Source organism: Cydia pomonella, chromosome 1 (assembly GCF_033807575.1).
Source record: "Cydia pomonella isolate Wapato2018A chromosome 1, ilCydPomo1, whole genome shotgun sequence".
NCBI classification, from domain to species: Eukaryota; Metazoa; Arthropoda; class Insecta; order Lepidoptera; family Tortricidae; genus Cydia; species Cydia pomonella.
The window spans coordinates 6,238,658-6,263,399 of record NC_084703.1 but is presented as its reverse complement, the minus strand read 5'-3'; the positions used below and the strand labels follow the sequence as shown (position 1 = coordinate 6,263,399).

The 24,742-nt window shown below is 36.1% G+C and overlaps 1 protein-coding gene across 6 annotated transcripts in view; it reads left to right on the top strand.

Moving 5' to 3' along the window:
* LOC133522438 (protein nervous wreck) overlaps window positions 1-24,742 on the top strand; it is an 81,998-nt gene that overhangs the window by 48,916 nt on the left and 8,340 nt on the right. For 5 of the 6 annotated variants that reach the window (XM_061857828.1, XM_061858031.1, XM_061857952.1 and 2 more), the window contains exons 13-16: window positions 3,234-3,383; window positions 17,551-17,829; window positions 21,670-21,783; window positions 21,863-21,974. In XM_061857828.1, coding sequence (XP_061713812.1) covers window positions 3,234-3,383; window positions 17,551-17,829; window positions 21,670-21,783; window positions 21,863-21,974 — 655 coding nt within the window. The remainder of the gene's footprint in view (window positions 1-3,233; window positions 3,384-17,550; window positions 17,830-21,669; window positions 21,784-21,862; window positions 21,975-24,742) is intronic. The other variant, XM_061857892.1, reaches the window with a different exon arrangement.

Sequence of the window (24,742 nt, the reverse complement as noted above, 5' to 3'; positions counted from 1 at the left end):
CAAATTTTATAAAAATACGGCGGACCTTATGATTCTATTTTATAATTCAAACACAAAGCAAAAAAAGTCCAAAATAATTTTGCCTAAAATATTATCTATGATAAAAAATGGCTAAGATAAAGTGAACGTATATCCCCGGAAAATTCAAATTATGTTTCATACAAACGAATAATGCTTTTTGTAAAAGTAATGTCCTACGCCAATATTTTCAGATAACATTATAACTACAAACTACATATAAAGTTTTACAAATACAAATTGTTTATTTTGACACAAATAAGTTTAATCAGTCGGAGGACCTCCAGACCAGGCAAAGCCTATCTCGTCTGGCATTGGAGAGTATTTTTACTGTATAGAGTATTGTAGTGTCTATAAGCCATATCATGCCGTATACATTATTGGAACCGACTAACCAACGGGTTTTCCTTGAAGTTGCTATACGCATTCAATTAACATAATACCTCCTTTATGCAACTAACGCAGCAAGACTGTATATTAATTTATCGAAGCCAATAGTCCCGCCAGACGAATTTAGAGGCACCTCTTGCTTCTATTTGATTGAAATGGAAATGTAATATTGTGATCCATTTGGAGTGGTATTACATCGTAGCCACGTACCGTTAGGTACTATGATCTAATCGGTATTTGAAATTACTGGGCGTACCCAAACACGGAACGGCACAGAAGATTATCCGGCCCTGTGTTTACGTTTAGCTAACTACTCTAGTAGATTATTATATGGAAGGTAGAGGCAAGGAACAGAATCTCCATATACCAAAAAGTATCCGACAAGAAACCATAAATAAGTGGCATAAATACTTGAGAAAAAATCTAATCATAGACAGCGCACATCACTCCGTCAATAACGCCTAGGTTCTTAGCTACTCTAGAGAGATTTGGAACTATTATTTATAGCTGACAGCTGGACACTTGCAACAGTTCTGCCTAAGGAGTTTCTGTTCCTTGCCTCTACCTTCCATAGATTGTTACTTCGTAAACGAAAGCCACTGATACTTTTTAGATAGAATGTGCCCTTTGAAGCCAACCAAGATCAAGTCGTTTTGCTCTGTGGACTATTATGATTACCTATTATAAGGAATGAAACGAATATAGGTTTGCATTAATTTTGAAATTTCATTAATTTACAGAAATATTTTTAATATAACTAAAAAATAAAAACATTTTTATTAATAGTAATGTGACTATTTATAATTAATAATGTTTTCCTCCGCTTAGAATTCAATCCTGCCATTTAATACATTATCTGCCTGCCACTAACATCACTTTATGACAGTCAATGTATAAAAAAAGTACGTACCACTTAGGGTGGTTAGCCAGCTCCATATTAGTGCGACAGAGACAGTTGCGCTTGGTTCGCTACGGAGCGTTAAAGATTGCCATCTTGTCTACGGACCCTGATCTAATATAATCGTTACCTCCTTTCACACACTCGATAATATGACCGACTTTCGAGGGTATTTTCCACGAAATGCGTTTAACCAAAACCTTTTCTGATTCGTACATACAGTAATTTGATGCATTTTGTATAACGTTACAAAGATAAAACTGGTCTAAATTGATCTCGTAAATATGCTCCCCCGATTGTTGGCTGACATGTTGCCTAACTACGTCTATGTAACGCTGGTGTTGCGTATTTACAATTTACATGCTCTGCTGCATTTCGTAGTCTTCGAGGCCTTTATAAATATATATTTGAAAATATTTTGACTAGAAAATAAGAATAGAAAGAAAATTCGCTTTGCTTTGTTTTTGAGTGGGTGAATAGTCAAGTCAGCTGTTTAAAAATGTGGTGATTACGATAAAAGCTCATATTAGATTTCTACAGGAATTTGCCTTTAATTTATCGAAGGCCGACTTAGTTTCCCCGAACTAACTAAAATACCTTTACGAAAACACTTCTAATAGAAAAGCAAAGCAAATGTATTAAATTTCTTAGAGTTTCTATTGACCTAGTTTACATCATCTTTGCGTCCTTTCAAACGCTTCAGTCTTAAATAATCTTTCCTTTAATGAAAAAAAATTGACGGGCTAAGTTAGTTCTCGCTCGGGCTGATCCAATCTATCTGTATTGATCTCAACTCGAGGTTAAATTTGTAGACTACAACTGCATGTGAACGTTTCAAGCTCTCTGAGCTTTTCTGTTACTTACGAAACCCATTAGAGCGTGTCAATTAATTCTACGTAAGTCCGTACGTCAGTAAATCATTAATTGAGCTGGAATTATTATTGAATTTTTACTTAGATATGTAGGTGAAAATACAGTTTAATGTAGGTAATCATAATCAATCGTTCACCGAGGCATTAGTGCGGTTAGATTACAGTCCTCACATTGTAGCACTGTCAAAAATACTGAGCTCAGCTGTATATGCAACAAAGACAGTTAGAGAACTAATCAATGAGGAGACTGCAAAGATGGTCTACTTTTGTTATTTTCACTTTTAGAGCATTATGTGTTTTGTTACTTTGGGGTTCAGCTGCTGATGTTGAGTAGTGTAATATTATAGAGTAGATTGTACAGTCAAGATATTGAATATCGATACGGACGACGTGTCAAAAATATGTATACAGGACTTTATTGCCTATATATATATATATATATATATATATATATATATATATATATATATACTACGTCGGTGGCAAACAAGCATACGGCATGCCTGATGGTAAGCAGTCTCTGTAGCCTATGTACGCCTGCAACTCCAGTGGAGTTACATGCGCGTTGCCGGCACTAACCCCCCACCCCTCGTTGAGCTCTGGCAACCTTAGTCACCGGCAGGAACACAACACTATGAGTAGGGTCTAGTGTTATTTGGCTGCGGTTTTCTGTAAGGTGGAGGTACTTCCCCAGTTGGGCTCTGCTCTAGATCTGGAATGACATTCGCTGCGCTGTACCCTACCACACAAAGCAAGATGACATTCACAATGCCCATACCTCTCTTTTGGACGTAGTTAAGGACGTACCCGGGTCCAAAGATTAAAGTAATGTGTATTTTTTTTTGTCACTTTGTCCGTATCGATATTTAATACCTTGACAGATAAACACGTTTGGTGGTATGCCTTTTATATAAGTAATATCCTTCTTTATTATATTTACCAAATATATATTATTTTTTCCAATTCTTGACCTTCAAAATGTGTGTATAAGAATCTATTTCGAATAAAAACATTTGAGTATTTTGACTTGATTAATGTTTAATTTTGACTCGCAGGCCCAAAATCCAGACGAGTTGTCGATCATAGAGAACGAGCAGCTGGAGGTGGTTGGCGAGGGCGACGGCGACGGTTGGCTGCGCGCGCGCAACTACCGCGGCGAGGAGGGCTACGTGCCCCACAACTACCTGGACGTTGAGCGAGAGCAGGTCAGTGTGTGATGTCACATGTGCGAGGACGACGTGACGACTGCCAGAGTAGGCTATACACTACGCTCATCAAATGACGCCAAATAACCTTAACCTCACAACCTTGGAAATGCTATGAAGAAGTTAAGGTGCATGCTCAGAAGAAGTTAAGGTACAAGCCAGCAGGTTAGTCTCGCATCACAGGCAAAATTATAGTTAAAAATTATATAGTGTACAAATCCAATACGGGCAATAAACCAAACCAGACATAATTCATCCGTCTAATCATTAATTAAGGAGTTTTTTTTAAGTTACACTTAACTATGACCCCGTATTTTTTTTTAATTTACCGAGCAGTAATGTACTTCAAACATTACAAAACATAAAATTGCGAGATACGAGATCTATATAGTAACTGCAAACAAGCGTTGATGGTTACTTTAAAAAACTCGTATTTCGTAACTTGCGTGTTGCTTTACATTGCATGATTGCGGGCCGAATTATTTTGTCTGATTAATATTTTCATTGTATTTATGAGCAAAATTTATCTTTTTACACTTCTTAGACCTTCTTTCCTATACTAACGACCGTTGTAATAATTGCCCGTATTGAATTTACACATTATATAAAATATTAATTATCCGCAATTTCGACGTGTAAATTGAGTATGGTGACTTCAAAAATACCTGGGAATTTTAAAAAGTCGACAATATTGAACGTCTAAAACGTTTCCGCTTACTGAATAATAATATGTCGACCCAGCTGCTTTTGAAGACAACCGTACCTAAATAATCTTTAAAAATAACCTTATTGTGCAGCAAAAAATGTGCATTTAGAATTATTGCCTCATTTTAAATGGGGCTAAATAAATTGTTGCTTTTGTACGAGTGTACTTATTTATACACAAAGTTTGGGTGTATTTTCGTAACGTTCTTTATTTTATTGTCTTTAAATACTGCTTGTTGTTCAGTTGTGGCGCTTAATTAAACGTTAAAGAGAACGCCGAATAATTTGTGCAGGCTTTAAGTGGTTAGGTCAATAACTAACATTGTATGGAAAATTGGGAAATTCATCGTTTCGAGAAACACAAGCGTATTCTAATTTTAATTATAGGATATGAATGCGACCAGGGGTCCAATTTTTGAATTACGAGCGCTCGAATTCGTCACTCGAAAATCTGTGGAAAACGGCGAAATGATATTTTAGAAACACGAACAAAAGAAATTGAGATTCTAGTGGTATTTACCACTCGTTTTCAATGATATTAGTAGAATTTAAATGTCTAGTAGTGGAGATAAATTGAAGGGAATTATACGAAACCGAGCACTAGAAATTAAAAAATCGCCCCCCTGGAGTAGATATGGATCGGATCTATCAGTGTCAAAAATGGCATTTTTAATTGAAGAAATGTCACTTTTAGCACTGAAAGAATCCATCTCTAATCCAGATCTAATTCATATCCTATAATTAAAATTGGAATACGTCTGTCAATCGAACGCGGGATGTTTCTTCGAGACGGTTGTTATAGCCAATAGGGCTGTTGAAGACTCGACTGCTTGAATTTTTCAATCTCTACCTTTTTGTTACACCTAAGGAAACTTACAACATAATCATATTAACAGATGTCTGCTTTATGCAAAATTAGTCTTCTTAACTTCTTTCGTATGGTATGTAACTGGTTACAATTTACCATTGCATGGCATGTGGCGTTGTAAGCGTATCATTTAGCTTCGCTCAATACCATACATATACAGTCCCCGCTCAGGGAGCTCAGCTCTGCATAACTCAGAGTACAGTACTCTAAATATAGGGCTCAACATAGCACATAAATATTATTATGACAAAAATATCCCGCTAGGTACTGATAGCAACACAACAATAATTACATGTAATTCTTCCACGCAACGCATCATATATATAGTTTATGTTAGATAATAAAATACCTAAAGAACGCAAACATCGCTCTTATAAATGTTTGTGTCCAAAACCCCAACTACCTAGTCACGTTAAACGTCCTAGTACATACTACCTAACTAAAGAGTAAGTTCCTTAGAAAGCGATTTTATATTGAAAGTCACATAAAATCGATATTTATTTTTACCATACAAATAATGGAAAAGGATACTTAATAAGTAGTTTGTGTGTTTGTTTGTCAAGGATAGTTGATTTATGTTCATGCAATCATGATGCCTCAAGTGGGAGGTAAGGTGAAATGGGGAGGGATATTTTGTTTTTTATTTATCTGTTAAATCGACCCATACGGATTATTGTAAAGTATTGTAGGCATTTGTATAGGTATATTCCTTTCAATGAAATGAAATTAATTAAATATCGTTTGAGAGAAAGTGACTCATTTTTTTATAGAACATGCTATAATACTTAAATGAATCGCTCTTGTAAATATCCCCAGAAACTTGATACAATAAAATACATGAACAAATGACGTCTATAGTTCGTACTTGTAATACTATACTTGGGCCTTATTCGACATGCACAACTGTCAAATTTCGCGTCCACATCAAATCAACACTTGATTCTATCGCATGTTGATTGTATCAAGTGTTGATTCTATCAACTGTGGATATTATCATTTGGAACAATCAAAACTCATTCATAGAAAAAATAATCAAACAAAAATCAACTTTGTTTATTACTACTATATAGTTTGAAATGGCTCTGAACTCGAAGTGGTTCGGTTTGATTTGATTGTCACCTGACTGTGGATTACTAATGTCAAATTTTGACAAGTGTTGATTTTATTGCTAGACTTTTTTGTCCATGGGCTTGGGCACCATCTTGGATTTTTTGACGTACGACAGGGAATACCCTTCCTTTCATACAATATATGGCATAGAGTAAAGCGTTTTTTTTTTCAGAACATAATTTTACAAGAATCAGCGACATCTTGTATCCGATAGGATAAGTAATGCGCTATGAATAATGCGGCGGCGAGTAGTGAAACTATACCTGACAACGTCAATCAATTAAAAAGGGACTACACTGTTGATGGTCGGTAAAGGCGATTATTAGTTGAATTTTATCAACAATAAAGCATTATTGACATGCGATCTTTTTGTTGAACCCACACCTACACTTCGAATAATGCTCGCTCCACATATTCTCCTATGAACGCTTAAATTTGTAAAAAAATTGAATTCTCGAACCAAGTTATAAGTATAGATTTAGAGATAAAGTCCGTTTTTTTTAAAGAGATGGTTCATGAATAACCTTTATTACTATAAAAATAATTCTACATTTGTCAAAAAAAATTACTATTTTGCGCTATTACATTATGCATAAAATTGATACAAATATAGGTACCTTAGTAGCTGGCTCACTTGGTCTATCAACAACTATTTTAATGCTTTTTGTACTCGTATACGCGACCCCCATTGTATGTACAGTTTCTATCAGATATATCGGAACGCATGTATGAGATCTCAAATTATTAAGATTTAACCTACTGTACAGTCTATATTACTTACCAAGACCTAAATACCTATTGTTTATATGTACAGTCAGCATCCAAAGTAGCGGATGAAACAACGCGCCAAAAGTATCTGATATTCCGGGTAACTTGTCCAAATATAGATAAATTTCTAAAATTCGCGTTATCTTTTACAGTCTTAGTTGTTCTATATTAAAGACATCACTTTTTGTTAAGCTGATACAGAATGGCAGTTACTTATGAAACGTTATTTGATCCGCTACTTTTGATGCCGACTGTACCTACACAAAGATGATTCCTATGTTAAAAGGAGATCAATTACATAATTCTGTTATTCAACTACAAATAATAAAAAAAACAGATCTATTTCAGTTAACACATTTTTTTGTTCGATTTCTTCAATTAAATAAAACATTAAAGTATTCTGTGACTATATTTCATTTTCTTCAGTGTAGATTATTTACTGATGTTCCAGTTTCCTGTATCAGTTTGATACCAGGAAATATAAAAACTACACCTCTTCAAAAACTTTGCTGGTAATTGGACATCTGTAAGTTTAAATAAAAAACATGATAAAAACACTTAAGTTAAATACTTATAAATCAAATATTTGCCCTACATTCTGGTCGCTCGGTAGGGTGCCCAGAAGGCTGGCTGCATTGCCCTGCTGGATAACAATGCTGATCCGCTGAGTGAAATATAGGCCAGCCCTCTGGTCACCAGAAGCCTATATAAGGCGCTCTCATAGAGCCACGCTAGAGTTTCAAATTCAACCCCAAGCGCCACAAATATGTAGTTAAGGGTTTAAATTCTAGATCAAGAACATGGAATACTGTTCGCTAGTAACTAGTAAGGCCATACGTATTAGAAAAATGTAATGGTAGGAGACGGCCGTGGTCGTGGTAGGTAGGTACAGCATGCGTGGGCCAGGCAAGCCCTGAAATTATGCACCTATTTTACTATAACTTTGTTCACCTGTGTATATTTACTGTTTCCATGATAATCATTTTTAATATGTAGCCCGTGTAATCGGGCTGTATAATTTGCCTCTTATGTTTTAACACAAAATCATAATTTTAATTCAATAATTAATGGTGTTTCACATATTTTTACATCTTAATCATGAATGTACCTATTTTGCAAACTTTTCTTGGATATAATAATAATGTTTACTTCAATTGACGTGTTTATTATTTTCGTTACTATGTCAACGTTAATTCTTAAAAAAATATAACTTTAAGGTTGAGTCCGCAATACAGTTACAGTTTACTTACATAGTGGCATTAGCACAATCGAATTAGGTTAGGACCAACCTCGAAATCTCTGGAACTGTCGGGAAATTTGGTATGTATATACATTAAAGGCCCCCTTTTCATGCCCACACCATTTAACATTTGGGGACCTCGAGAAATCGCAGCCATCTTGGAAAATGTGTACCATCCAGGAGAAAATTGCGTTTTACTCTAAATCTACGTTCTTTATTCAAACATCGTTTAGGGCAACATTCAAGCTTCTTAAGTTCTACACAAAATAGTTCCAGACATCTTTGCGAAAAAAATTGATCTTGCTATAAAAGTACTTGCTGAACCCAGATTTAGCGCTTATACCCTTTCAGGGGATATTCTCTTAATAGGAAACTAGGAAGAATAAAAATTCCACTTTTAACTATACATTTGTACATGATCTACTCCAATATCCATATTTTACTTGACTGCAACTTAACCAGAAAGTAGGATTATGGGTATGAGTACTGATTATTCAGTACACTCTGTAGCTTAGGATACTAGACGGATTACCCGGACATATCGGTAGATTCCTCTTGCCATTCTCAACCTATTTTTACTTGTTCTATTAAAGAAAAATCAATACAGCCGTCTTGAGAGGACTCCGAATATTAAATCATATTTTTTCTTCTAGCGCCTTAACTATTGAGCGGATTTCAGTAAAATATACATCAGTAAATCCACAATTAGTATACAAGTGCTATGCAATACAAAGTTACTAAAATTAATGGATGAAAAAAGTTTAGGGCTAAATAATGTTATTGCAAAAACAGATTTTAGGTCTTAAATGGGGTTCAAAAAATAGTGACAGTAATCAATTTTACGATCCCTATAACACACTCTCGGAGATCCTAGAAATTGTAGGACACCTACAATTTCTAGTATCCCTGTTTACGTGTCTTAAAATTTGAGCTTCAGGGGCCACTGGGATCAGACGGCATAGGAAAAAGTGTGTGACTTATTTGTTTTTTTTTTTCTGTCGCTGTGGATTTAATATTGCATATTTTGTATATTTGTATTGCATATTTTGAAATAAAAGGAAAACCTATAAACCAAGTTTTTCATTATGTCTGTTTCATATGTTATATATAAAATCTTAAAAACGTCAACCCGCCTCAACCCGAATGCCAGCCCTGGTGTAGTTCGATAAGAAAGAAAGAACCAGGATTGTACCTATTTGGCTTGGTACCGACTTTAAACGTATCAGTTGCTAGCGCATATAAAACGGGATGATATTTTATTTCATACTACATACTAATTTTTGAAATCGGTTTTTTTTACATATCAGTAGTACAACTATTTGACTTCTAAGGCATATTTCTATGATTCGTTTTAGGGACATAGTGTTGTAAACATTTTTTGTGTGAAATTTAATAAGATTTCACTTAGCCTTACACAATTTTCATAATAAATCCATAGCTATAGAGATAAAAGAAAAAACGAAAAATTTGCATACTTTATCCTGTACCGTCTGATCCTCGTGGTCCCTGAAGCTCAAATTTTAAGACACGCAAACAGGGATTCCAGAAATTGTAGGTGTCATATCTGATTACTATCACTATTGTTTGAACCCCATTTAAGATGTATAATCTGTTTTTGCAATCACATTATTTGGCCATAAAAAGTTTTCCTCCGTTAATTTTAGTAACTTTGTATTGCATAGAACTCGTGTACTAATTATGGATCTACTGATGTCTCTTTTATTGAAATCCGCTTAATAGTAAAAGAAAAAAATATGATTTAATAATCGGAGTCGTCTCAAGACGGTTGGTTCAATTTTTCGGTAAAAAGCAAGTGTAAACTGGTTGTGAAGAGTAAAAGGAATCTAACGAGACGTCATTTAAAAAAATCCGTACAGTATTCTAAGCTACAGGATGTATTGAATCATCAGTACTTAAACCCATAACCCTACTTTCTGGTTAAGTCGCAGTCGAGTAAAATGTTAATATTGGAATAGATCAAAATGGAATTCATATTCCTCCGAGTTTCATTTTAAGAGAATGTCCCCTGGAAGTGTATAAGCGCTAAACTTAGATTCCGCAAGTATTTTATATAACAAGATGTATTTTTCCGCAAAGATATCGAGAACTTTTTGTGTAGAATTTAATAAGCTTTAATGTTGACTTACACTTTATTTTCTTAAAGAATGTAGATTTAGAGTAAAACGCGAATTTCTCCTGGGTGGTACACATTTTCCAAGATGCCTGCGATTCCTCGAGGTCCCCAAATGTTAAATGGTTTGGGCATGAAAAAGGGGCCTTTAATTTATATACATAATAAATTTCATGACTGTTACAGAGATTTCGAGGTTAGTCCTAATCCGATTATGCTACATTGTGCGTCCGCAGCAAATTCGGTTCTCCATACAAATGTAGTTACGCTCTCATTTTAAATCGGCTAGCTAGATTGCTCTGAAACTTTGTACTTACAATAGGATATGGTATGTCTATGCCTATAATTAATTTAAAACATTAATGTGAAATGAGAGCCAATTAAGTTCAATATTAAGAATATGTGTCGTTGTTGACTCGCCGACAACGGAATTGAGATCTATATGGGTGCCATGTTCTGTGCTGTGTAGAAAATCCTGAAATTATAAAGGATTTGTCTTGGCTAGTTTTTACGTATAGGCTACGTATCACCGAAACGTCACAAACATCACGAAGGTTCGGCTTGTACGGGCCCTCGTTTTTCCTATATTCTTATATGCTGCGGAGACCTGGACTATCCGAAAAACAGAGGAGAAGAAGATAGACGCCCTAGAAATATGGTGCTGGAGGAAAATGCTGGGGATATCCTGGACCGAGTTTCGGACTAATGTCTCCATTCTTAAAGAACTCCGTATCAAGCAGCGCCTTTCGACTCTCGTAAAGACCCGCATACTCAGTTTTTTCAGTCACGTCTCGAGGAGAAACAACGACTCCATAGAGCGTCTAGTAGTGCAGGGTAGAGCAAACGGAAAAAGACCGCGCAAAAGGCCACCTATGCGATGGACTAACCAAATCAAATCTGCCATGAATGGACCCCTGAACGCATTTGCCAGAATGGCTCCCAACCGCGAAAAATGGCGAGAAATCGTACGGCAAGCAACATCTGCGCCTGATGTCAGCAGTTGACCACGACGCTCTGCAAAGAGTACAACGACAAAGAAGAAGAAGACGTTTGTCTAAAATTTAGTTTGTTGGTACACACACAAGGGATAGTCTCTAGCTAGGTACGGGGTGCCACACTCGTCAGCGCGACGGCGATATTTACCTAAAAATCTCAAATTTGTGTACGGGCTCAGCTCCTGTTTCGTCTTAAGCCTGAATTTAACAGATTCTGACTCACAGGGGGCTTTGAGCATGCTGTTGCGTTCATTTTCAAATTTTGAAAAAAAAAACTAGACTAACAACACAACAAATGCTTGTTTTTCCGCATTCTTCACTATATCTCCCTGTGTCACTACTATCTGACCTTCTAACCCAGAAGGGAAAATATACCTTATTGGGGCTACTCCATCTTCCTCATGATATTTTACTTTACTGAAAAGCAATCGGTACATGTTACAAGATGCACATTGTTAAGAGCCGGGGTTTGCCGAAACCCACGACCATTCGTTTTAAAACGAAGCTTTGTATATAATTTGTATTTTTATAATAAATCTGTTTTCTTTTTGACATTTTGTGGTATTGTATTGCTTTATGTTAATTGTCAGATATTTTTTTAATCCTGGACAATTGTCACTTGCGTCACATGTACGTTTTTATGATAGATCTACATCGACGCAACTGCATGTCATTGTCATGGTTCTTGCGGTTTATTTTTATAACGCCAAGATCGGAATATTCGGAATCAAAGAGCATATAATCAATACGTTTTAAGAGACGGGACTTCCATACTAGCGAGTGGAATCAGTTTGTTTCGCAAATCATTACCAAAATATACGACAAAGAACTGTCAAAGAACCATAGTACCAACATAAGCGATTTAAATAGTGTAGTACGCTACACGCTTGCGATTCTTATCGATATCGATAAAATGGGGAGGGTTGAAACATAGGCTCCTGTCTACAAATTTTGTACTCGAAATCAGGTTAGCATCAAGTCCACATTTAAGTTGTATGTTATATAGTGGATAGTTCTTAATTGGACTACTATCTGGTCGGGCTTAATGTGGACCCGAATTATTTTAATACAGTTTTTAAGTCGTGTTTTTTATTTTATTAAAAGCTTTATTTTCAAAATGATGTGCACATACATGTTTGAATAAATGTAACTTTTCTATGGGAAGATGTATCAGGTCTTCGTTCCCAACAAATTTGAACCACTGCCTGCATCTGAAAACATACAGCCCTGGACAAACATGACTTTATCTACAGTTTATATTCCAAGTGTTTGCTAATGAGATGATCAACTGATTATTTCGCGCTAATATGCATCTATAAATCATGTTTTTCGGCATCCAGTTATCAACAACCCTTTATCAATGCTTTAACTTTTTATGTATTTATATGTCTATTAATCATGAGAACGGGTCTGGCCTTGTTGGCAGCGACCCTGCCTATGAAGCCGATGGTCCCAGGTTCAAATCCTGGAACGGGCGTTTATTAGTGTGGGACATGGGTGTTTTCTATGTATTTATAAATTAGGTCTATGTAAATATATATATCGTTGTCTAAGTACCCACAACACATGCCATGCATACTTTAGTACTAAGTCAGTTTGTGTAATAATGTCCTATAATATTTCTTTATTTATCATAAAAACAGAGATTAATTTTCTTACATTTTAGGTTAATATATTAAATAATGACTAGATAAAAAAATATGTTAACTAATGACCATTAATGCATAAGTAATAGATAATTTATGCATTATTAATCTTCGACGAATTAATTATGGTCATATTGCATGCAAGTTCTCAGGAAATTTCACATATTTAATTTAATTAATTACACTGATATACAAATAAAACTACAGTTATCGATAGTTATAGTACATCCCAAATTCACAACGAAAAATAATATAAAATATCTAATTTTCGATGTGTTTATAGCCTGCTGACCCAATATAAGGCCAAAAGTATCCAAAGCAATACTTATACCAGTCTTCATCCAAGGGAAATTTCGCCATAAAATCCCTTTTTTGGTGATTTTCTCGAGTGGCTCGCTTGCCACATATTTCACACTTAGTAAACCGTTTTCTCGCTGGCATTGTAACAAACTCGCTCTTTACTCTGATCACGGTTGACTATTTTCGATTTTTTCACTAAATAATAAAGAAATTACACGTAATACCCGAAGAAAACATTGAAGCCTTCAAAAAAAACAAAACAATTAGGCTGACAGTTGACTTGATGTAAACTTGACAGAATAAATAGCACTGACGTTTTCTTTTTCTTCGTTGGCAATGATTTGCGAAACAAATTCCATACAAAACTTTTTTCTTCCTAGTTGCGTCAGCCTGATCGGAATTTGGCAGCTAACTCCATCTTGCGTCCAGTAGAAGAATCAAAATCGTACAGAAAAAACTACTCTCTGCCTTAGAATCCCCTTTTAAATGTCATAAATCCAAACATGGCAGCCATACCCATCGACAAAAAAGTCTACCGTTGATCTAATTTCATTTGACAGTTAACTAATACGTATTCGACACGCTTATATTTGACAACTAGAATCCTGACTAGAGCTGGGACTGCGTACCAAAAGTACGTCTCTGTTACTCGTACCAAAAGTACGTCTAAAATACCAGTTTTACGAGTATGACCCCCAATAGGCAGTTTACGTATTTGCCGTGCTTAGGCGTCTTACAAATAAGGATTATTTATGCAAATATCGACTTATTATTTCGGTAAGGGTCGAAAATATGGTGACGTTTTGAGTGAAGGCTATGAATCTATTGTCATATTTTTGTTATATATTATTACAATATTTTTAGATACAACAGACACCCAGACGACCATCTGTAAACAAAATTTTATTCTGCCTAAAGTCACGGTAAGAATGGAGGTACGAGGTGATAAAAGTTTCATATTTGTTTTATTTCAGAAATCAAAGTCTGTACTTTTAAATACTCGACAAGCTAAAAGTAGTCTATTACAAATAACCTGTTCCAAAAACTATTCCGGTACAACGCCCCGCCTCTAGTGTGGATATTGTTCACTGACAGGTGGTGATAATAGCAATTCGACAAGTCACAATATTTCTCACATCAAATGGAAATCAACACGAAACGTCACTTTTAGCATGTCGAATAAGGGCCCTACTTCATTCACAATTACTCAGTGGAGAGTATATTAGGCACATTTTACAGTATAGCAACATGAAATATGAACAAGTAGTCCGATATCTGGAAAAAAGACGTATTTCAAGCCGAGTAATTCAACGGGTTTAACAGGTTTCTTACTTCTTGATATTTGAAACTTTCATTCAACTGATAGTTACACCAATAATTCATTAAGAGTAATACATAAAAGTCCCGCGGAGGATGGGAACGTCGTGCTGCCCGTAATTTCCCGCAAGCTTCCGCGACGGTTTTCATTTCCTCGCATCGTCTTGAAACGTTCCGGTTCCATGCAACTGCATTTTATGTGTAATAGGTATCTATCTATTTTTAAGTTATCGTGCTAGGGTTAAATAATGTAAGTATATTGTACAGTATATTATAAAGTATATTGCAATGTTTTATTTAATATTGCAATGAAAAAGTTTCAAGTAAGCCGATTTGATTTGATTGAGCCGGAAATAGAATGTAAACATCGTGTTTTTGTCCAATTCGGTGTATTGTTTCGTGTTTGTATTGAAAACCCCATTCTAATATTTTATTTATTGTAAATATTTTTAGGTACCTATAATATTTGTCAATAATAGATAGAACCTACTATAATAGATTATTATATGATAGTCCATTTCATCAGCGTATAACTCGGAGACCGTTAACGCTTTATATAAATGACCGGTTCGTTACTCTTAAAATAAGTACTTCTTTATCGATTCAGTAATGCTACCCTTCTCTTCCTATTTGCTTCAACGGTTATTACTTACTCGGGTTTCCTGTTATTCACCTAGCCAATAAAAAAACCTTTGCTTAGTTTAGCTGCATTCTGTTTCTCAAATTCATTTGTTTTTGCGAATACGCGCACAAAGAAACCTTTGTAAAAGCAGACCCGTGAATATGCACGATGCGGGTATGAAAATATCTGCCCGGGTAATAATTGAGAGAGGCGCCCCTAGCTGCCCGGCTGCGGGGAGCGTCTATTGTGACGCGAGAGGGTTTTTCTCCTCCATTTCATCGATGCACTTAATTAGTGCAGTTCTCAATTGTACAACATGTTTTTAGTTTGCAAAGCTTCTACCTCTGAGAAATACTGATCAAACAAAAGCTTATGACTTCAATTGTGGAAAAGTATCCATGAATAAATAATTAAAAGTAGAGAAGCCACGAATATTCGGCAACTGTTCTGTATTCGGCGAAACTGTGCGTTACTACATTCGGCCGAATAGTGGATACCTGTTACTGTTGCACCTACTTATAAAAATTGCAGAGTTAAAGTGCAACACAAATCATTATTTAAAATTAATGTTAACTATATACACAACTAATGAGCAACAAAATTTAAGCAAACATTGTCTTTTGTGGGTGACCAGATTTTTATAATAAATGTGATTAAAAATAGTACTTAAATCCATGAAATAGTTTTTCTCATTTCTAGAACTACGGGGATTAAACGAAAATAGTACATTTTCTGTATTCCTTAAATAATAAATGGTCGTCCAAGCCTGGGACATTGCTTTTAAAAGAGCTTTTAAATATAGTTATGAGTAGCAAGAGATGGAATATATCTGGCCTACATACCGATACTCTTAAACGGATGAATTAACCGGATGTTTGTTACAGATTTTAATTTGTTTTCATAGTTTAAATTAGTATTGCGATTCAGATTTGCATACGTAATCCCATTCAGTTCCAAGTTCTTACCATATGAGCACACATTTATGTTTCAAAATGAACATTCACAAACAAATAAAAAACTAAAACGTGATGTACAAATCCGAGAAACTTTTTAAAATGACAGAATTGAAAATGCTACAACCATTTAGTTCTGTAACCCCAAAGAAATCAATGTGTATGAAAAAATAAAGATGTGAAAAACTCTCATTTTCCTAAACATTATTGTATTCATACGCCATACCGTCCTCTGGAACTACATACATAAATGTGGAAATGGCAGACGCATAAATGTGGAATGGTTTATTCATTGAGAGTTTCACAGCCCGAATTTATAATCGGGTTCATTGGAAATGTAACCGATGTGTAACCAGCCGAAAATCTATTTGCACCCGGAAATTTACGGCGATCCGTTGCGACAAACGGATATAAATTTTCAATTGTCTGAGTTGATACTAGTTAAATATTCGCTAAGCTTCTAACTAACAGGTCAATTCGAACGGACACTAACTAATAGTGATGTCATTCAAATATCGTGCATTTCGTTCGTACTTATCCATATTGGCGCGGTCGAGAACGATAACTAAATAATATTATATGAATATCATTCTAATGTCAGTGTCCGTTCGAATTGGCCTGTAACATTCAACAAGGTCATATTGGGAATTAACTAGTACAAAAATACTAACGGGGCAATAAAGAGGCTATTTAATGGACTGCATGCATAAACATGCAGGATTCTTTATAAAGATCAAAGAATACAATACTCCCTAGGAGATAAAGATTTAAAAAGTGTACTAACAGTTGTATCTCCCATCCTTTTGTGACAAAAAGACCACCGACTGTGCAGTTAACAAAGTAGCCTCATAATCCTTTCTATTAGCCGTAAATTACGCTTGGAAATTTTAATATACGTAATCTGCCTTTCCTCGTCAAAGTCGCACACTGGGGAGATTGCCGTGCTTCGTTGGGAATTTGATGTGCACTTTTTGCCATTTTTTATCAACCACTATTATTATATAATGAAAAGTGTTGCGACATAGCTTGGCGGTAGATAGGGCTGCTACAGTGCCTAGTGTATGTCTTTGGAGTTTTGATAATCGCGACAACCCTAGGGTTCAATATGCTGTTGCAGGCGGCTTTATGGCAAAGTAATACAATTATACCTTTGTAGCTTCAATTCTGAAAGGAATATAAACTCAAATCACGTTTCAATTAAAAGTTGTACGTCGTCTATTGACCGTAACGAATACCTATATTAGTGTTTAATAGTTTTTTAAACATATTTAATTGAGATACAACCTTTTTAAAGGTACTGACATAAATTGATTTGGTAGGTTTGATAGTTTAACAAATATCTCGTTACTGATAGGAGAAGCACACATGCCAGGCGAAATTAAATCGTATATCAGTCTCACAAAAACTTTGTATACATACATAACCTGAATTCCTTACACACACAGACACAGCAACACCGCAGCGCAGCCGAACGCCAGCTTCGTAGTGCTTCATTCAACTTTCTTTTCATAGGCCTCATCCAATCCTGGTCTGGTCACTCAGATATCGTTCTCTTCGGTGGACTATACCGTGGAAGGGGAGGACGCGGACGTGGTGCAGTCCCCGGACCAGATCTCGGTGATCTCGGCGCCGGTGGCAAAGGCGGACGAGCCAAAGGCCGAGGCCCTGAACACGGAGCTGGCGCGGGCCGTCGAGGAAGCGCAGTCGGAGTGGCCGACCCTGGGCTACTGCTTCGCGCTTTACGACTACGATGCTGATGCTAGTGATGAACTTAATCTTGAAGAAGGACAGGTAAGTTTTTTTAAAGTATTATGTTGTTTATTTTGTTATTTCATAGTTGTATAGAGTGAAAAAATATTGCCACTAACAGGGCTAAAACATAATTTACAAATATGTATACTTATACCGTGCGAATACGGTGTCGTGTCAACATTATTAATGTTTTAAACGATCAATTTGCTCAACATTGTCTATCATGCGTAACATTGCTTAGCTTGAATAATTAATCGCCATCTTAAACACCTACATAATTTACAAATAATAAAAGGCTGTGTAAGTAAGCATGTAGCTCTCTCGTAGCGTAACATCATAGCCAATGGTACAGTAGGCCTAGCACAAGATCGGCGCGACTGGACCTCGCGCGCGAAATAGACTACCCGTCACTCTCTAATTATTACAATTAGAGAAAGACGTTTATCTCGCGGGCGAGATACAAAGCTGTCGCACCGCTCCTGAGCTTGGTATACAGGTATTTGAGTAAAAACGCCTCGTAGATATACATCGTGTGTCTTTTGATATAGGTAACCTCAAACTTAAACTAGACGTAGGTTTTAGTACTATAAAACAATTCTGAAAGATTGTTTTATTTAGTTTAGTCTTCACTACCAGAGCATAATTAATTTTTGCATTTTTTTTAGCGGCAATGTATGTCGTATGTACATCATGATCACTTGTGACAGTTGTGACGTCGCGTCATTAATGAGACGTTTTGAGTTAAAACATTGTAGTGATACATTGCTTGCTGAATTATTTTATATGAAAAATCAAAAGTCGTCCATTTTTTATAAAACCTATGAAAGTGTGTTCATTACAGCCTAAACTAACTGCCCTTTGATTATGTGGTCGTATCAAAATTACGCGCTGTATAATTTGCCGAAATAAGAGTAAAATTAGAAATCCTTTTGTAGTACCTATTAGTTATTAAAAGTTTTGCCTTAACTACGAGAAAATCATTGTCCCAGTTCCTCCATATCAAATACTCACGGTGGCGGCAGCTATGGCTGGCTAAAATGACAAACTACTTAAGTACTTAAGGGAAAGTTATTATTTCACTTTCTATGCAGTTTAATTTGCGTCATATTATTATTGATGTATTTTTTTAACAAAATGGCTACGTTACAACAATTAAATACTAAATAGTATTGCTTAATTCCAATTACAGTTATTTAAATTGATAATAAATATAATAATGCTTTTTCTATGTTAAGATTACATTAAGTGGCACAAAAAATAATAATAATACCGGGAGGGCCCTGTAACCTTGGAGCAATAAATTAAACTGTAAGCTGTACTTCTCAAACTGACCCACATTTGTTCAGCGACTTTTAAAAATTGCTTGTGTTTAGATTTTCAGTCCACTATAAAGATGATTTTAACCACATTTTAACTATTCTAAGACGCAATGTATTAAGAATTTTGTTAACTTTAAAGCGTCTACAATGTAGATAGCATAGATTGAAGATAATAATCAATTTGTATGAAAAATAGGAAGACTACATAACTTTTGAAAGTTGTTAAATAAAAGTTTTATCGTTTGAGGAGTTTAAAATATGTTTTAACTAATTGCTCAAGTTACAGAGCCCGGTATAAGTATGGTTTATGTTATACTCTAATTTGTAGGTATATGTATAACAAAGTGAGTTACTTATGGCAAAGTTAAATGAACAAACTTTCACTCTAATGAGCTTGGACCAGGGCTTAAATTATGCAAACCCAAATGTATATAATTCATTTCCTTCAAAAAAATGTTAATTAGATAAATATTATTGCACTAAGTTTACAACATCTCTATTCAGCTTTTTAAAGGGCGATGCTAAATGCAATAATTTAAAGGTTTCGCTAAGTTTTTTATTTACATTGGTATTGACACGTAGAGAGCGGCAACACACACAACAACAATACTGTATAGACTTCGGAGTCATTTGAATGTTTTATCTCTATAGTACATGTTACGTGCTTGTTATTTTGTTCATTTCATTTGCCGCCCTCGCAACGGCTAGGCTAGACCTATACCTACGCACATCCATATGTCGCGCTCCTATAGCCGGGCGCTCGCCGGCGCTGGTCGGTTCCAAGAATCTCTCAGGCCAATTTGAACGTACACTGATATCAGAATGACACTGATGACTGACTTTAAGTTAGGTCGTCAAATATTATGTCCAGGGCTCGTACATTTCATGCCAATGAAGCAAAAATAACGTAGTTTAACTTACAGGGAGTTTTCTTACAACACTAGAAATTTAGATAACTTACCTATTCACGTATAGAAAAATAAATACTTGTTACGTAAAATGTACACTGTTGAAAATCAAAAATATGTATTATTGAATAATCTTTTATTTAGTTGAGTCACAATAAGATGAAAGTCAGACATTTATGTACTGATTGTCATGTATCTATTATTATTACTTACATATATTACTTACCTTAAGAGGTTGACAAATGATTAATTATTACGAAAATACTAATTGGAATTATACCCTATGTAGCGTGGCGTCATTTTTCCGTCAACGGCATGAAATGTACAGGCCCTGATTATGTCAATGTCAAAAGTTACATTTTTGTTTGAAAAACCGTCCCTCTTGACATATCCGATCCATATCGTATCTAAACCTAATATTTGACGTATCTTAAAGTTCGTATCGGCCCGAACGCGTCGCACACAAAGATGAATGTACCTGTAAGCGCGTAGAGCATCAATGTTACCTAGGTAACGATTCCAGTCTAACGCTAGCGTGGGCCAGTTTCAATCGCGTCACTGACTAGTACAGACGTTATCATCTTAAACATAAAGCTTCGACTTCACTCGGGAATTGTCGTGATAATTTTTATGGCAAACATTAGCTGCCGAAGATATTAGAAGAAAATTCTGTACGCCGTAGGTCGCGGAGCTCTACGCGTAACCGTACTTGCTTTTATTCGGTTGTGCTGGAGGAAACGCCGGTGTAGGTCAGTTCTAGCAGCGTCGCCGTCAAGAACGGATGTGCTATTTCGAATCGAAAGGAATCCGGTAACGTTTGCCAGTCACTGGCGGCACGCGGCCTCAAAGTCCTTGAACGGGCGCATTGCTCGCGAACAAGACAGCTCACGTGTGTGTGGATCTAAAGCATTGCAGATTGTTTCTAAATTAGTGCGTATCTAATTAAGTACCAAACATTAAAACTCCAATATCGTGTCGTAAAAAATTTCTTTCTACTGTTACGCGTCGAAAGTCTAATCATTTTGAAAGATAAGGTTAGGTATAAAAAACTTTAATTGTGGGTTTATCTCGCATTCATATAATTTAATAATTAATTAAGTTCTAAATTTAGTTCAAGTTTCTTTCTTTGTTACGGATAGCTAGGGTTCAGTAGTCAGTTTCATAAGTTGATAGTTGCAAATATACTCGTTTATTATTTGAAATTTATTATATTCATAAATGGCTCGGCTTGGTGCATTTTCTTAATCGTATACAACTGTATACTGTAACTTGCAAGACAGACTTCGACTTCGTTCAGAAATTGTAGTGGCATATTTAGTAGATATTAGCATTAGCTATTTGTTGTTTTTTTTGATCATCTAATTCTAACGTAATTCTCATTTACGGCCAATATGCAGACATATTTGGGATCATGAGTGGCGAGCGACTAGGGTGCGCTCAGCGGGGCGCGCAGCGTGCTTCGGGCTTCTGAGTGATTAGAGCAGCGTGCACGAGCCCGCTCTCATAGAGTTGCATTTGTTTAACGTGGACGCCACGCCGTACGCCCCGCTCGAGCGTCCTCTCAGTTTGCTCAATTATTTAGACGGATGTATTGAATTATTTAACTTTATAGTACTTATTTGGTTGGTAACTAAGCAATTGATCGTGTGCAGATTATCCGCGTGGTTTCGCGCGACGCACACGGCGTAGACGACGGCTGGTGGCGCGGTGAAGCGAACGGCGTCATGGGCAACTTCCCATCGCTGATCGTCGAGGAGTGTGACGAGGTAAGTCTCCGCAGGACCACAACGGTGAGACTTCATTTAAAGGAGATTACTTTATTAAGAATAAACTTGTTTGTGATAGAACGGAGAGCCCCTGAGCGGCGGTGAGGACGACTGGTCCCCGCCGGACTCCGCGCCGCCGGTATTCGCTTCACCCCCGGGCTCGCCTACGGCTGGAGGCTTCGACGAGCAAAGTAAGCCACCTCCACCTTTCTGAACCTTCGTGCACCACGCTTACGAACCTGGACAACTTCGAGTGACTTAACATGTACAAAAAAAAATATGAGTCTCATTTTAAGGATAGTGCTCGCATAGTTTAGTGATCACGCCACCTTCAAATACGTAAATGTTTTTGGAAAATGTTGTACTTAAGTGTTATAACAAATGATTTTGCGGATCGGTTATGAAAAACGGGTTGGTAAACTTCGAAGGGAACGAAAAACTTCGTCTAAGTAGGTAGCTAAAGTTTTTATTAAGGGTACAACTTTCAGGCAGCTCTATCGTTGAAAAGCGATCTTGGTTAGTTAATATTTCCGTAGTTTGCTTACGCGAAATATCTAAACGAGAAATGACGGTTAAATTTTACAATTTATTTATTGTTGTTATCGATCCATATCGCTGCTATTGGAAACTATAGAGGGGAAAACGTGCTGAAAATATAGGTATCGATATTAAAGAAAGTGTCAATAACTGAGTCGTTTATCCTATTTGGAAAATGTCAAATATCTCGATTGCAGATTCCAATGTAGTCTACATTGGAATTTGCAACACCAAATGTTGGCACCCTTCCAGGATTTGAGTGTACGGCCGCTGCGAAAACGAAAATGAAGTAGGAGAAGGATAGATTTCAGATAAGGAGAATAGCGGTGGGATACTGAAGCAAACCCTTCAATCTAAGTTCGTTCACAAACATTCGCCAGCAAATGTATCACAACGCATAACATCTTACAAATATTTCAATAATTATTACTCGATCGCTAAATATTAGAATACATATTCAAAGACTTTTTGTATCGCACCGACCGATAGTTTTAGTTGTGATTGCAACTGATAATTAGAATTGGTAATTATGATTTAAACTTTCAAGCGATATATTCCAATTTAGATGACCTGCTGATACGTTTTCAATCTAATGTAATATTAAGAACATTTTCTTTGTTTTGAAATAAGTTACACCGCGTCAAGTTTCTCTTTATGCTATCATCATTATTTATTCAGCGCGTGTATACACAATGTAATTTTAATCATCGAGTACAGAAATAGAGCATGTTGTCCCGGCTTTGATCCAGACAGATGAGATTATGTATGCGACCTTTTTAGAAAACTTTTACCGGTTTAGCTAGAAAATATTAGTAAAAGAAATATGCTGTAAAGTTAAATCCCTATGAAGCGGGCAATCACTGCTACGAGCTACGCCGTAGCGCTACGAACTATGTCGGCAAAAATGATATGCGTTTGGTAAATACAAAACCTACTTAAATCAAATAAATTAAATTACAAAAATGTATTGTTTTTGAGCGAAGAACCGGTTTCGAATCTCAAGGGAAGCAAAGTTTTTTAAAGTGAAAACTTCTTTAGCGGCGCTGTGCACTTTTTGTGACCGGAAAAAAATGTTAAACTCGCGACAGGTCTACGTGACCCACAGATTCGTCAGATTGAAAATTCGTAAGACGAACACGTGACCTGATGAAAAACTCCATGATAGTTCTAGTAATGATGACGGTGTAAGAGTCGTTGAAATTATGGATGGAAGTTGATTTTTCTGAGAGATAAACATTTAATGTTAAATAATTGTAATAGTTCTGAAGTGTTAAAAGTTTTAATGTAATATAAATTGTCATATTTGTGTACGATAGCGCAATAAATGAATATTGTATTTTACCACATAAATACTTTTATACTGATAATTAAAGCAATTCGTGCAAAATTATTCCCTAACCATTCCAAAATATCAAAAATGCACAACGTTAATATTCAATTTTTCACTTCTGCCAGCACTCCCGGAGTGCAACCCATTATTATTATTATTTATTTCTCCGTTAATTTGAAACGTACGCTGCGCTACTCGTACGTATTTACATCAACTTTAACTTTAAGATGTCGTTTATAGTATATTTCTCATGCACTGAAATCCTATCTTGCAGTGTACTAGAGTTTTTTGAGGCGTTATCCAGTTTAAGTTTGCAAAACACCCGGCCCATAACTTTCAAACCCCGATTGAAAACCTGAAAGTAGTATAGGAGAAAAAGTTGTCGACATGAATAATTCCTCGCAGTTGATAAATAAAGTATGATAGTGAATATCATGATCGAAGTTGTCCTCGTTCGGAAGTATCAGTGTCATGCTGTATTTACCGAGTATCTGTATTGTATACACATAGTGGCCAACATTATGCGGTTGTCACCTAGCGTATAGCTTGAGGCTGGTTGGGTATTTTGTGGTTTTTCCCCAATTGGCATGGTATTGCTGGCAGGTGAATAAGTCGCCAGGTATGTGCAGTTACGGCTACCTTGACAGAAATCACTCAACTAAGATACTTTAAAATTTCAAAAATAACTGTGAAGTATCAGTTGAACCAAAAGACTCGGTCACTGCGCATCCCTCTAACTCCTTTTTCTTACCAACTTGAGTGTACGCACGTTTTTTCTGGCTAGCCTGACGTCACACCGAGAGATGAAGCGAGCGATGCGGTTGGTTCTCGCTCATGTACCGAGGGTGTAAGCGAGAGGCACATCGTCGCCTCAACTCTTACTGCGACGCAAACATGTGTGATCTCCACAACTGCATGATTGCACGTTTTATCTATCTAACAGTTACGTAAACGTGAAACACTTGATGTTTTTTTTTTAAATTCTATATTTTTCTTGTTTCTACGTGTTGTTAGCTTCCTTCAACATAAGCAAACCAAGTTATTTCGCGAGTTCATTTAACGATGAAAGGATATCAAGGGAGATAAATAATC